This window comes from Dermacentor variabilis, chromosome 1 (assembly GCF_050947875.1).
Source record: "Dermacentor variabilis isolate Ectoservices chromosome 1, ASM5094787v1, whole genome shotgun sequence".
NCBI lineage: Eukaryota > Metazoa > Arthropoda > Arachnida > Ixodida > Ixodidae > Dermacentor > Dermacentor variabilis.
Window position 1 is genome coordinate 134,652,109 of NC_134568.1, and position 12,653 is coordinate 134,664,761.

The 12,653-nt window shown below is 48.1% G+C and overlaps 1 protein-coding gene across 1 annotated transcript in view; it reads right to left on the reverse strand.

Moving 5' to 3' along the window:
- Nurf-38 (Inorganic pyrophosphatase Nurf-38) overlaps positions 1–12,653 on the reverse strand; it is a 95,083-nt gene that overhangs the window by 24,945 nt on the left and 57,485 nt on the right. The window contains exon 8 of the mRNA XM_075695221.1: positions 2,131–2,217. Coding sequence (XP_075551336.1) covers positions 2,131–2,217 — 87 coding nt within the window. The remainder of the gene's footprint in view (positions 1–2,130; positions 2,218–12,653) is intronic.

The following is a 12,653-nucleotide window of genomic DNA, read 5'->3' on the forward strand; positions in this document are numbered from 1 at the left end:
TCACAGATTACTTTGAAGATGAGGCCCGCACAGGTATGTACTTTGCCCACATCGCAGATCGCTTTCAAGGTACGGCGGCTGCGCAGCCACGCCATAAGCAGCAGCCGCCGGAGTAGAACCCTTCTCTCCATGGCCTCCCACAGTGCCTCGCACGCGATGAAAGACAACACCATTTCCGCCCAGCCTTCCTCTCTCGCGCACGCGATACTGAGCTGCAATCATCGGCTGACCCTCACAAGTAGTTGTGAGCCCATGTCGACACATCAAAAGTAGTAGACAAATCTACCAGACAATGTGCGCCACTCTGGCGCCACCTCGTAGCCATCATCGCCGCACCCTCCTCTCCGTTTAATCAGTTACGCCACCGCTGCTGGAACAGGCGCCTAAGAGCTGCGCTCTAAAACAATCGCAAACCGTGACAATCGAAACAAGCACGAATGAGACCAAACCAAGCAAACCAAACAAGCGCGAGCGACAGCTGACACGAGCAGACGATAGTACGGAACGAGCGGTCCGGCTAAGACTAGATATGAGAGCGCATCAAGCAGGTTCATATGACACCAGTTTCCCGCGTGCACGTCACTGAAGGGGCTGCTCTCATTGGCCTCTGCCATTCGCGGCTTTGATCTCCCGCTCCGCATACACTCTCATCTTTTGCTGTGCTCGTACGCTCAGTTACACCGCTGCTCGCCGCAGGAATGGGCGCCTAAGAGCTGTGCTCTAAAGGTGTAGGTATTTGGTTGCAGAAGAAACTGCTGCCACATCCATTGTGATGACCATTACAGTCCAAATTGGGAAAAATTAAAAACATAAGAGAGCTCACTAAGTAGCCAGACCAAACAAACCAGCAGTCTTAGAAAAGTGAGAGGAGCCATAACTGATAGCAGCCAAGTTAATTGGGAAAACTGCAAACATACTAGACAAAGGAATCGCAAAGCTTATGTGAAGTGTGAATTTGGCCATAGTCTTCCGCGTGAACCTCACAGTGCTCTACTGTTTACAATGTCCATGTTTCCCCTTAATTAGGAAAGCAGATAGTGTGCAGTGGCAGTCATGCTTTAAGATTTGTCAAGTATGTTGAACCTGTTAATGGCCATCCATTCTAGCCACACTGCAGTGCCACAAGTCCTTACCCAAGAAGTTTCAAGATTGTCAAGGGCTGCCAACATGGCAGCCGTTCCAGCATAGATGGATTAGAAAAGTGAGAGGAGCCATAACTGATAGCAGCCAAGTTAATTGGGAAAACTGCACACATAAGCAGCAGTGTGTGACATTGGGCTAGATGGTGTTGCGTGGCATCTGAAGTGAGAGACACTGCAGCAAAACGAAAAGCAGAGGAACGCTTGTTTTTTTCTTGCTATCTGTCCTTGCCTTGCTACACTGTCTCGCACTCTAGAACATACAGATAAGAGCTACAGCTATTGCACAACAAACTCTGTCATTAAATATTCATAATACTAATCTCTGCACTGATCTGTCAGGCATGGGCGTTCAAAATTTGGAGGACGCTTAAGCTTCGCCTTTAAGAGTGGAAAGCGATAGCATTCAAAGATCCCCTCGTGTTTCTCATGCTTCCTGGCAACTGCAGCTTATGTAACCGTAATGCTTACAGGGAAACGCTGGCGCTGAACACTATGCACGAAGGCAAGCTTTCTGGTAGAAACGCGGCCTCTTGAGTGGGCCACAATGCAGTAGAGGCGAGCGCCATCTGGGGGTGTTGCATGGAACCGGGCGCGCCGCTCCATGACCTCCGAGATTTACGCATGGCAGTGTGTGCAAATCTCGGATGCCATGGCCGGTCTATGTATGGTAGAAATGCTGGAAAAGGGGTTTGTGCTTGAGTTTCTGCATAAGAGAATTATGTTTTCTTGAATATTCAAATTACAGTCTGACGCTATCATGTCTGTAAGTTGTGTGTAAGTCGTACTTTACGATTTTTCTGACATATTTTGCTTTGAGAAATTCAAATAGTTCAGTAACTTCCTTGCGCTACGCAGAAGGCCTGCTTGGTTGGGAATTATTTTTGCCGAAACGATGATCAACGCTGGATGCCAATGCCGGGTTTTCTACAACACGGGGCCCTTAGTGCTGTTGCATTAAAATGGGAGCACAAAAAAACAAGCACTGTACCTTGTTCTTAGCTTCGCCATTAAATGCAAATTGGTTCTCTGGTTTGCCATCGGGAATCTTATAGATGCGAAACCATTCAGTAGTTGCCTGTAATTGAAACATAAATGTTATTATGCGCATACAATGCATACATATATGGCACATTAACACATACGTGACTGAACAGCAAAAGGAAGGGCTGGCTGTGTACACTTCCCATCAGATGCAAGCAAAATCCAACAGTACGAGTCTGCTCACCGAAGCTACTGAGAATGCATAACATACATAGCACTCACACGCGGCTAAGAAACACTTGAGTATAGAGCACTGTAATATTGCTACATAAGCTTTCTAGCGAGTAATATATACCGAAATGATTTCCTTTAAAGTATGCTACCACCTTTGGAAATGCTTTCATTTAAACAAAAATTATTTTCTATTTATGACATTTTAACCACCTCATACATTTGAAAAACTAGCATAAACATTATATCCCCGCCTTGTTTTGCTCAAAAGTTGCAGGCAATTTTTAAAGTACCAGCAAACATTTCAGTCAGATGTTTCAAAAATATTTTCTTTTTGATCTTCTAAAATTTACTTTTCTGGAATTTTTTGTGACGAACATTGATCATTTCAATATGAACAAACTTTTCAATTAAACTTTTTACGCTCATTCCTACACATTAGGATGTGCAATAAGCTATGGTAACTGAAAACAATTTCTGATGCTATGATGGTTTATTTGGAATGAGACTCCAAAACTGCCGATCTTTGTTTTTTAAGTCTCAGCTATAACACACTGCACGATAATAAAATAGAAAATATCCCAGTTTGTGAGACAACTTGCTTATTTGACTGCACTAGTGCAAAATCATTTTCCATTCATGCACTCCAGTTGTTAAGATTGTTGGCATAGCAGGCATATTTGGGTAAATTTTTCTTATATAGAAAAAAATTATTCTAACTTCTTGATAGTATAGTACATCTGAAGGGCCTTCAAAAGTGCCCTTTAGGAGACATATGAAATAAATTTATGATTGAAGTCGAAGTAGATTTTCTAAAAGGTGGTGGCTTCACTACCGTTTTAACTGAAAACATCTTACCAAATTTTTAACATTACCATGTGCAGTACTGTTGGTCCATCTAATGCCATTAAAGGGCATTATTTACACAGTGGTGCAGAAGCACAAGGACGACGAAAGAAAAAGACGGGACACAGGGTTAACTAACAACTGAGTATTTATTGCACAAGAACAGATATATATATATCACCGCACAAAAGGAAGGGAGAAGGAAGACATGAACAAATCAACCCAGCAAGATCAACTGACACAGGCGGATAACGCGATAAAAACAACATTTCTTTTTCTGATAAAGAGACTGACAGGCAACTAACACAATCTCTATTTCTTTCTCCTTATAGGAGAAAGAAATGTTGTTTTCTCGCGTTATCCGCCTGTGTCACTTGATCTTGCTGGGTTGATGTGTTGATGAGTCTTCCTTCTACTTTCTTTTGTGAGGTAATATATATACCTGCTCTCTTGCAATAAACACTCAGTTGTTAATAAGTGCTATGTCCCGTCTTTTTTTTTCATTGTCCATGTGCTTCTGCGCTACTGTGTAAATAACGCCATACCAACTAGCCCACCCAGTCTGCCCTTAAAGGGACCCTCAAACACCTCTTGAACATGGAAAGAAAACGTTGTCAATCTGTCACACAGGCTGCTGTGAACATGTGAACCAAATACCATACAGACTTTCGCAAGAGCCACATTATTTTCTCGCAATTTTGACGAGGTGCAGCCCTTGCGCGGGACCGAACCTTTTGGTCAAAATGGTGCCGGCAAAGCCAAAGACTTGTGCATATCCCGGATCCCCAAATATACCATTGCATCAGAGGTTAACGCACAGCTCTCCCCATCTGGTAGTAGCATGCGGAAGCACACAGTGCGTAAAAATTCACCAATGCATGTGTGCGAGGCTTTGGGGCACTGAATGCAGTTACTTCTCCGCTGAAAATTTTTTTCCCAAAAAATCTTGGGGTGCCAAGTTGGTGGTGTGGCGCTTAGATGAGTCTACATGACATCACTGCACTGCATGCGGCAGGGAATTGACAACCTTGCATCAAAAACCGCAAAAGATCACTTTCCCTTGCTTCCACAATGTTGTCATACAGCATCATCGAAAGCAGCTTGACCTACCAACAATATTTCGGGATTGCGAGAGCATCCTCAGTAATACACAATTGCTAACTATAAGTTAAACAAATGTAAAATATATATGTCTGTGATCTCAAAAACAAAAAATAATTTCATCTTTACACTGCTGGTCTACACACAATTGCGCAGAGCTGCATCTGCTGCGTGTGGCCTCCGAGATGTCAGCAGTGTGCTGCGTAGCATAGGTTACCACGGGGTGCCGCGACGAGCCCTTTCGCCATATTTTGCTGCAGGGTACCTGAATGCTCTCCTCCTCACCCCGTTTCATGCACGGAGCAGGAGAGCCCTCTTGGCTTCTCCCCTGTGTAGTTTCCAACACAGAAACCGAATGTCTGCATGTTTTTGTTTTACTTCACACTGCAGCAAGAGAGATGTACTTCCGTTTCGTCTGCTTATTCCAGTTGAGCGTGCAGAGAATGAAACTATGTCATGTTCCACCATGTTCCAAGGCGCGATCATGCTCTGTGATCTGCTTGTGTCTGCATCAGTATTTGCATAGCACTGACTTATACCGCTAGTCAGGTGTTCTTGTGCATAGCGCGCACAACCATACACTGCGCGAAACGAGACAGCTCGCGTGCAACACCTTGAACGGAAGTGCGCCACGCAGCAAAAAAGCAAGGGAAAATAAAATGAAGGTGGGGCCTGTGATGTATGCGTCACGCAATCCTCGAGCTCCGGTATGGGGGAACACAGGGAAGGAATTTCGCTTACGGAGGCTAGACGGGGTAAGTGTCTCTCTTGGAAGTGTCTCTCTTGGAAGTGTCTCTCTTGGAAGTGGTGTTTGCTTCCTGAAATCATGGGTTCGCAGCACTGAAATAGTTATATCTCGGCTATTAATAAACCAATTTGAAAAATTCTAACAACTTCCAACGTAACAACTTCCAACGTATAACCGAAATTTGCTATGTGGCCTGGTGAGGGGCCACATAGTCATATGTGGCCCTTTAAGGCACACTAAGGACATTGTATAGGTCATTACAGCACCATTCTACCATGTTCAAGACAAGATTTAATTAAATACGCAGACAGTGATTAATCCCAAACACTTGTGAGCTCCACTGGTGCATGTCAGAGATACTGCACACTACAAGTGAACAGCACATGTTTGGTCAATACCCAATCTTTTATTGTCCTTACCGAAATCGAAATTCCCTGTAATTATACTTGACTGCTATTTTTATGTTCACTAACACACTTTTATGCAGGCAGTACAACAAATGACCATTTTTTTTATCAGGAGGGTACTACTGCAAACGGCTTCACAAAAAAATGTATTGCATTTTATTCTACCAGGAGCTCGAAAACTCCCTTATGCATTTTTTTCTTGGTTTCACGCTTAAGTGCAGAGGCCACAATTGGCCAAACTGCACTCTAGGAGTCCCAGTCAGGACCTGGGCACACTGTTCAAGGATTTTCCATTCGTGCACTAGAGATGGGCGAGAAACCGACACTGATAAGCTAACACTTAAAGCCGCTTGCAGACACGTGCATAATCTCTAACTGTATAGCCCGATGGGACAATGTAATAGGGTGGCTTGCTGCAGTCAAAGCTTCCTGTGTACACAGTAATTAAAGGGCAACTACAGCAATTTTTCGATGTCCACTGATCTTAATAAAATTTTGAGTATATGTTCTCTTTTGCACTCTGATTATCTGTGCCAAACTGCAAGTCATTTAGTTTTCCTGAAAATGATTCTTAAAGATTGGTTGCGTTCCCAACTCATGACTTTCCACTGGCCACCCTGTGTATGTGATGTCAGAGACTACACCGCCACTGCGGTTGAAATCGTCGCTTAAATCACCACTGTCTAGTTCAAAAACTGTAAAAGCTCCCTGTGTCATCAGGAGACATCATCAGCTTCGCTTCTTCGGTATTAACGCCAAGTGTATTGCGTGTTTAGCACGTGTTCTGCGTCTTTACATTATGGTAGTGTAGAATCCGACGTCATCAACTCATTATGCTGTCACATGAATTAGCTACCCGTTTTGGTTTTGGTATCTCGTTTATTGGTTATGTAGTGGGTAACATGCATGTGGCGCTGTGCGGACTGCCACCGCTGCGGCGCGAGACCCAAGCTTGGGCTGCTGATGCGAACAGCTAGGACTCGCGATCAAGAGCCACTTGCGATCTCGCGTACGAGCTGCAATAAACCCTCTTTCATTTGGTGGAGCTGCGAGGTAGACCTCGGAAACTGGAACTCCGAAGCCCGACGCTACCAACTGCTGCGACCATGCCTGACAAAACCACCCAGGAAGATGCACCACAGCCTCCGGCGGTCATCGTTTCCGGCGCGTTGCGCCAGCGTGATCCTGCCATCTTTAGCAGCACCGATGATCATGACGTGGAGGATTGGTTGTCATCTTACGAACGGGTGAGCCAGCATAACAAGTGGGAAGACGTCACCAAGTTGCACAACGTGCTGTTTTACTTAACCGGCGTCGCGAACCTCTCGTTCCGAAACCACGAACACGATTTCGCAACATGGAGCACATTCAAAACAAGTTTCGCAGAAGTGTTCGGGCGCCCCGCTGTGTGCAAGCTTCGCGCAGAACAACGCTTACGGGGGCGTGCGCAACATCGCGGTGAAACTTTCACAAGTTACATCAAAGATGCCATTGACCTGTGTCAGCGCGTGAATCCATCAATGTCAGAACAGGACAAGATAAAACACATTATGAAAGGAATTGATGAGGACGCTTTTCAGATGTTGTTAGCGAAGGATCCGCGTACCGTGGCCGAAGTTATCAATTTGTGCCAATGTTTTGACGAGCTACGGAAACAACGCATCTTAGCTCGTCGCCCACCGCCTACGGAAGATTCGTTAGCCGCATTAATTATTGGCGACAACCACACAACTTTGCTGGCGCAAATAAAAGAATTTGTGCGCAAGGAGGTCGCACGACAGCTCTCGATTTCGCCGACCACGGAGAAGCCTTCTCAATGTTTGGCTCCAGCGCTCCAACAGATAATTCAAGAGCAAGTGACCAAAGCTCTTCCACCTCCGTGTCAGCCGGCTCCCGTGGCCGCACCTCTGACGTATGCTGAAGCTGTTGCACGGGCACCTCATCTACAGGGGTTCTCTCCTCCGCCTTCGCCTCGCCAGCCGGCGGATCCCTTTTTCAGTGCATAGCAGCAGGGTCCAAATCCTTGGCGCACTGCTGACGACCGCCCAATATGCTATGCTTGCGGTACCCCGGGTCATGTAGTGCGCTTCTGCCGCCGGCACTTGCCGGCCTTCGTGGGCACCCCGCGACGACCCAGCTCCGACTTCCGACCTTTCCGTATGCCTTCACGACCACCACCGGAAGTCTACGCTGCTGACGACATACCGGCACCAAAGTCACAGCTCTACGGCACTCGTCGCTTGCCTTCCCCTCGTCGGCGCTCACTCTCACCCATGCGTCGTAGACCCAGTGCCAGTACTACTGAGGCGGAAAACTGATTTCCGCAGTTCCTGAGGCACGAACTGCGTCATCGTCGGAACATCAAAGTCCTCGTTTTTCCCTCGCTAACATTATTGAAGTGTCCGTTGATGGCATCAAATCCCTTGCGCTCGTCGATACAGGTGCTGCTGTATCCGTGAATAGTGAGAAGCTTTGTCGTGCATTGCGGAAAGTGACCACGAAGCCTTCGGTTCCATTGCTTAGAACAGCCAGTGCGCAACAAGTACAGCCAGTCGCTATGTGCACTGTAAGGGTGCTGATTCGAGACATATTGTATTCGATTGATTTCTTTGTGCTAACTTGTTGCTCCCACGATGTCATTCTCGGTTGGGATTTTCTGTCGCGCCATCATGCCGTCATTGACTGTGCACGTGCCGAGGTTCAAGTTCTCCGTTCTGCGCGATTTGCCATCTAACGACTTTCAAGTTCAGGATCTTAGCAGGATCTGTGTAGCTTCAGATACTGACCTTCCTCCTCACAGTGCTGTATCTGTCCCTCTTTCATGCGCATCGCTTGCCGAAGCGAAGTTCATGTTTACACCCGCTGCCGTCTTCATTCGCCGCTGTTACGTTTCGCCTCCGACGTGCGGTATAGCCGGCGCGGATGCAACGGACGCTGGGGCTTCGTTCAAAGCGGTGGACATTTTGGCCCGTTCAGCGCTGCCGCAACGCTTCCTGCCAAGCGTGTCCAGGCATGTTTCAATGCCACGTGTCTTCGTGTGTGTGTGTGTACATGTTAGTGCCCACGCTTGTCAAAGTGCGGCAGCCGGGGAGAGGAGCTCCCCAACTGTGAAACGAGGAGGTCCGACCGGCGCCACTTCTAGTCTCAACATGTCCGTGCGCCGCCGTCACGTGCGCCTCATCCCGAGCCGTTCCTTCTTGCCCTCGACTCCGAGAGTATAAAAGCAGCTGCCCCCAGACGCCAAGAGAGGCTTCGATTTCTTTCGTCGAGTAACGTGGTCTCCCGTCTCTCCACTTCGATCGACATGACCGGCCGCTCTTTTGCGATGCTATAATAAACAAGTTGTTCTTTTAGCAGTCGACTCATCCTTTGCCAGGACCTTCGGATGCTTCCAGCTGTGCCCCAGGCCAACGCTACCCTTGGGGCTTGCGACCCATTTGCAACAACTGGCTGCCAGCGGTGAGATCGTGACAATGGAAGCCAGCAGCGAAGATATGCGGTCGACTGTATGCTGAGCAGCACAACGACCATCCGGGAGCAGTGCAACGAGCCCTGTGTGATGACTGGTTGCCTGCAGCAGAACGACTACGCTGAATTCTTGGCTGCGAGGTTTGGCGAGTGTGGGACTTTCTTCTTCTGAGTTTTGCCAGGCTTTTGTTAGTGTCAGAAACAGAGCTGGTAATTGTGGTTGTCGTTGCTGCCGGGTTAGTTTGCGGCAAGACAATAGTAGGCAGTAGAGAAAGCAGCATTCAGAGCAGCCATGGATTGGAAGTCGTTGCGCAAACCAAAATTGCTGGAGCTTGCAAGAGAGTTGGGTCTGGATGTCTCAAACAAACTCAGAAAACCAGAACTGCTAAGGGCTATTCTTGAGTTGGAAGCTGAGGATGACGAGCTGTCGGAATGCCTTGAGACCATTGAGGAGAGGGAGACGGCAAAAAGACAGGAGCGCGAATGTAAAGAGCAGAAAGAGAAAGAGAGAGAGCAACAAGCGAAAGAGGAGCGCAACCGTCAACACCTTTTGGAAATGAAGCGTCTCGAGGTAGAGATGGAACGCGCTCGTAATGGAAGTGAGGCACATGGTGCAGGAGAACGAGTATCGTTTAAAATGACTGACCTGATGCGGCCATTTAAGCTTGGAGAGGACATTGGTTTGTTCCTGGTTAACTTTGAGCGAACGTGCGAGAAGCAGGGGTTTTCTCGGGAAACGTGGCCACAGCGCTTGCTCACTTTGTTACCCGGCGAGGCGGCCGACATAGTCGCTCGCTTGAAGAGAGAGGAGGCAGAGGATTTTGACCAAGTGAAATCGAGTGTGCTAAAAAAGTACAGGCTGTCAGCGGAGGCGTTCCGTCGGAAGTTTCGGGAAAATGAGAAAGGCAGAAGTGAGTCATATACAGAGTTTGCCTACAGGCTTATGTCAAACATGCAGGAGTGGCTCAAAGAAGAGAAAGCGTTTGGTGACCACGAGAAAGTTCTGCAGTGTTTCGGGCTGGAACAGTTTTATAGTCGGTTACCTGAGAATGTGCGGTACTGGGTCTTGGATAGACCAGACGTTAGTACGGTGGCTAAAGCCGCCGAGCTAGCCGAGGAGTTTGTGACGCGTCGGGCTCGCGGAGCTAAGGACGGTCAAAAGGGTGAATTTGGCACCAAGTTTGAGAGGCCGAAATTCACGCCCCTGAAAGCAAGGGGGGAGACACGTAGTGCGGATGCGAGTGAAAGCAGTCTGACCGAACGTAAGGAGACGGCAGCAGCCGAAGCCGAACGCAGAAAGCGGTTCGAGACGAGGCAAGCGCACGTTTGTTATACGTGCCAGAAGCCGGGTCACTTTTCGGCGCAGTGTCCAGAAACAAAAACAAAAGTCGTGTTTTTGTCATTATGCAGCACTGATGAGAACATGAAGCTTCTCGAGCCTTACATGCGAGACCTCCTCGTGAACGGGAAAGAGTGCCGAGTGCTTCGTGATTCCGCAGCTACAATGGATGTAGTTCACCCCTCTTACGTAGAACCTGATATGTTCACGGGCGAGTGCGCATGGATCAAGCAAGCCGTGGAAGCTCATAGCGTGTGTCTGCCCATAGCAAAAGTGCTTATTAAAGGACCTTCCGGAGCACTTGAGACGGAGGCCGCAGTGTCATCTATGCTGCCCCCCCAGTACCCGTACCTATTTTCGAACAGGTCCGATCACCTCCTGTGCGAGAAGGGGCTTTTGTTTGGTGAGGCTAGCGTTCAGGCCTTAACCAGATCGAGAGTTCGGGAGCTCGCTGCAAAGGCGGTAGTTGCGAGGCCGACGATGTCAAACAATGAGAAAGGGTCGGAGGTGCAGCAAGCTGATATTCAGAGCATGTCCGAACTGAATAAAATTGAGCCTGTAGCATTGAAGACACCAGATACTGGAGAGGAAATGCCCGACACGGGAAAGTTAGAAGGGCTATCTGCAGATTTGCTCATCGCGCCTACGTCAGATGGACTTAATAGTTTGCTAAATGTCAGCCAGTCGGCTTTGATAGCCGAGCAAAAAAAGGATGGCAGCCTAGAAAACATGCGCTGCAATGTTAAGGAAGGTATCGCCAAGAAAAATGCTCGTTTTTTGGAAGGAAGTGGGGTCCTGTACCGGAAGTATCTAGACCGCAGGGGAGTGGAGTTCGATCAGCTGATCGTGCCTCAGTGCTACCGTCAGGATCTGTTGCACTTGTCGCATGGAGGTTCGTGGTCCGGACACCTAGGAGTTAAGAAGGCTAAGGACCGTCTCTTGCAAGAGTACTATTGGCTAGGGTGTTTTCGTGACGCAGAACACTTTGTGAGGACATGCGGGTGGGCAAACCAGGAGACAAATCGAGGGCGCCATTGAAGTTGGTACCTATCATTACGGAGCCTTTTAGACGGCTCGTTGTTGATACAGTGGGACCTCTGCCGGTAACAACCACAGGGTACAGACACATTTTGACTGTGATCTGCCCAGCGACAAAGTTCCCTGAAGCAGTGCCGCTTAAAGAACTCAGCTCAGTTGAGATAGTCAATGCACTACTGTCCATATTTGCGCGAGTTGGTTTTCCTGCGGAAATCCAGTCAGATCAGGTCACAGTGTTTACTAGCGCTTTGACAACAGCATTTCTCGAAAGGTGCAGGGTAAAGCTGTTACACAGCTCAGTGTACCACCCACAGTCGAATTCCGTTGAGAAGCTCCACTCCGTCATGAAGCGCGTGTTGAGAGCATTGTGTTTTGAACAACGAACTGACTGGGAGCTGTGTCTGCCTGGGGTGATGTTTGCATTAAGGACCGCGCCGCATGCGGCTACGGGGTTTTCGCCAGCTGAGCTGGTGTACGGTCGCTCGCTGCGGTCTCCACTTCGCATGCTTCGAGACGGATCACTGCCCTCTCCAATGGCTGCAGACCATCTTTTCCAAAAATGGCCGCCTCCTGCGCTGGAGCCTCGCTTTGCAACAATAATACTTTGAGGTGCGTTACAAAAAGGGGAGTCTCAACGGTAATGCCGATGGCTTAAGTCGAGGCCCCTAACGTAGGAATCAGCCTCAAAGTTGTTTGTTACTGATGTCTTCTTCCTGAGGCAGGATTTTTAACATATTGCTTTTGTTTAGTGTTTCAAAGTCATGACGTGCTTTCTAGTGCAATTTTCCAATTTGTGGACGCGTTCTGAGTGCTGCTAGACTACTGTAAGGAACTAGGCAGTACAGTGGAACCCCGTTCATACGTTTTTCACCGGACCGAGGAAAAAAAACATAACAGCCGGGAAAACACAACAGTGAGGAAAGCTCCGAAAATGAATGAAAAAAGTGCAGCTTCAACTATAGACAATTTATTTCCACAGAGTGCATTTAGAACTTAACAAAAGTCTAGAATGGTTACTTGCTGTTTCTTTCGCTCGCTAGAAATCACCACACGTTTCTCAATAGCCTGGAAGGCCGCATTGCTGTCAGCGTCGCTGTGAGGTGTGACGTGCCTGCGGAGGCGGTCCAGGGCCGCGACGGCTTCTCCAAAGCTAGGATTTGGCAACTCCCCGGCATCATGCGGCTCGTGCTCCTCATCGTCACCGCGCCACGGCAATGGCAACGGACGAAGGAATATCCGCGGGAAATTTTGCCCTCTTTGGCGTAATCATGCTAACATGCTAACGATTGTTTAGTATTGCTGCGAAGCGCGCGCGTCCGAGCAGCCCGGTTGCGCGCAGCGCGGCGTGGTTT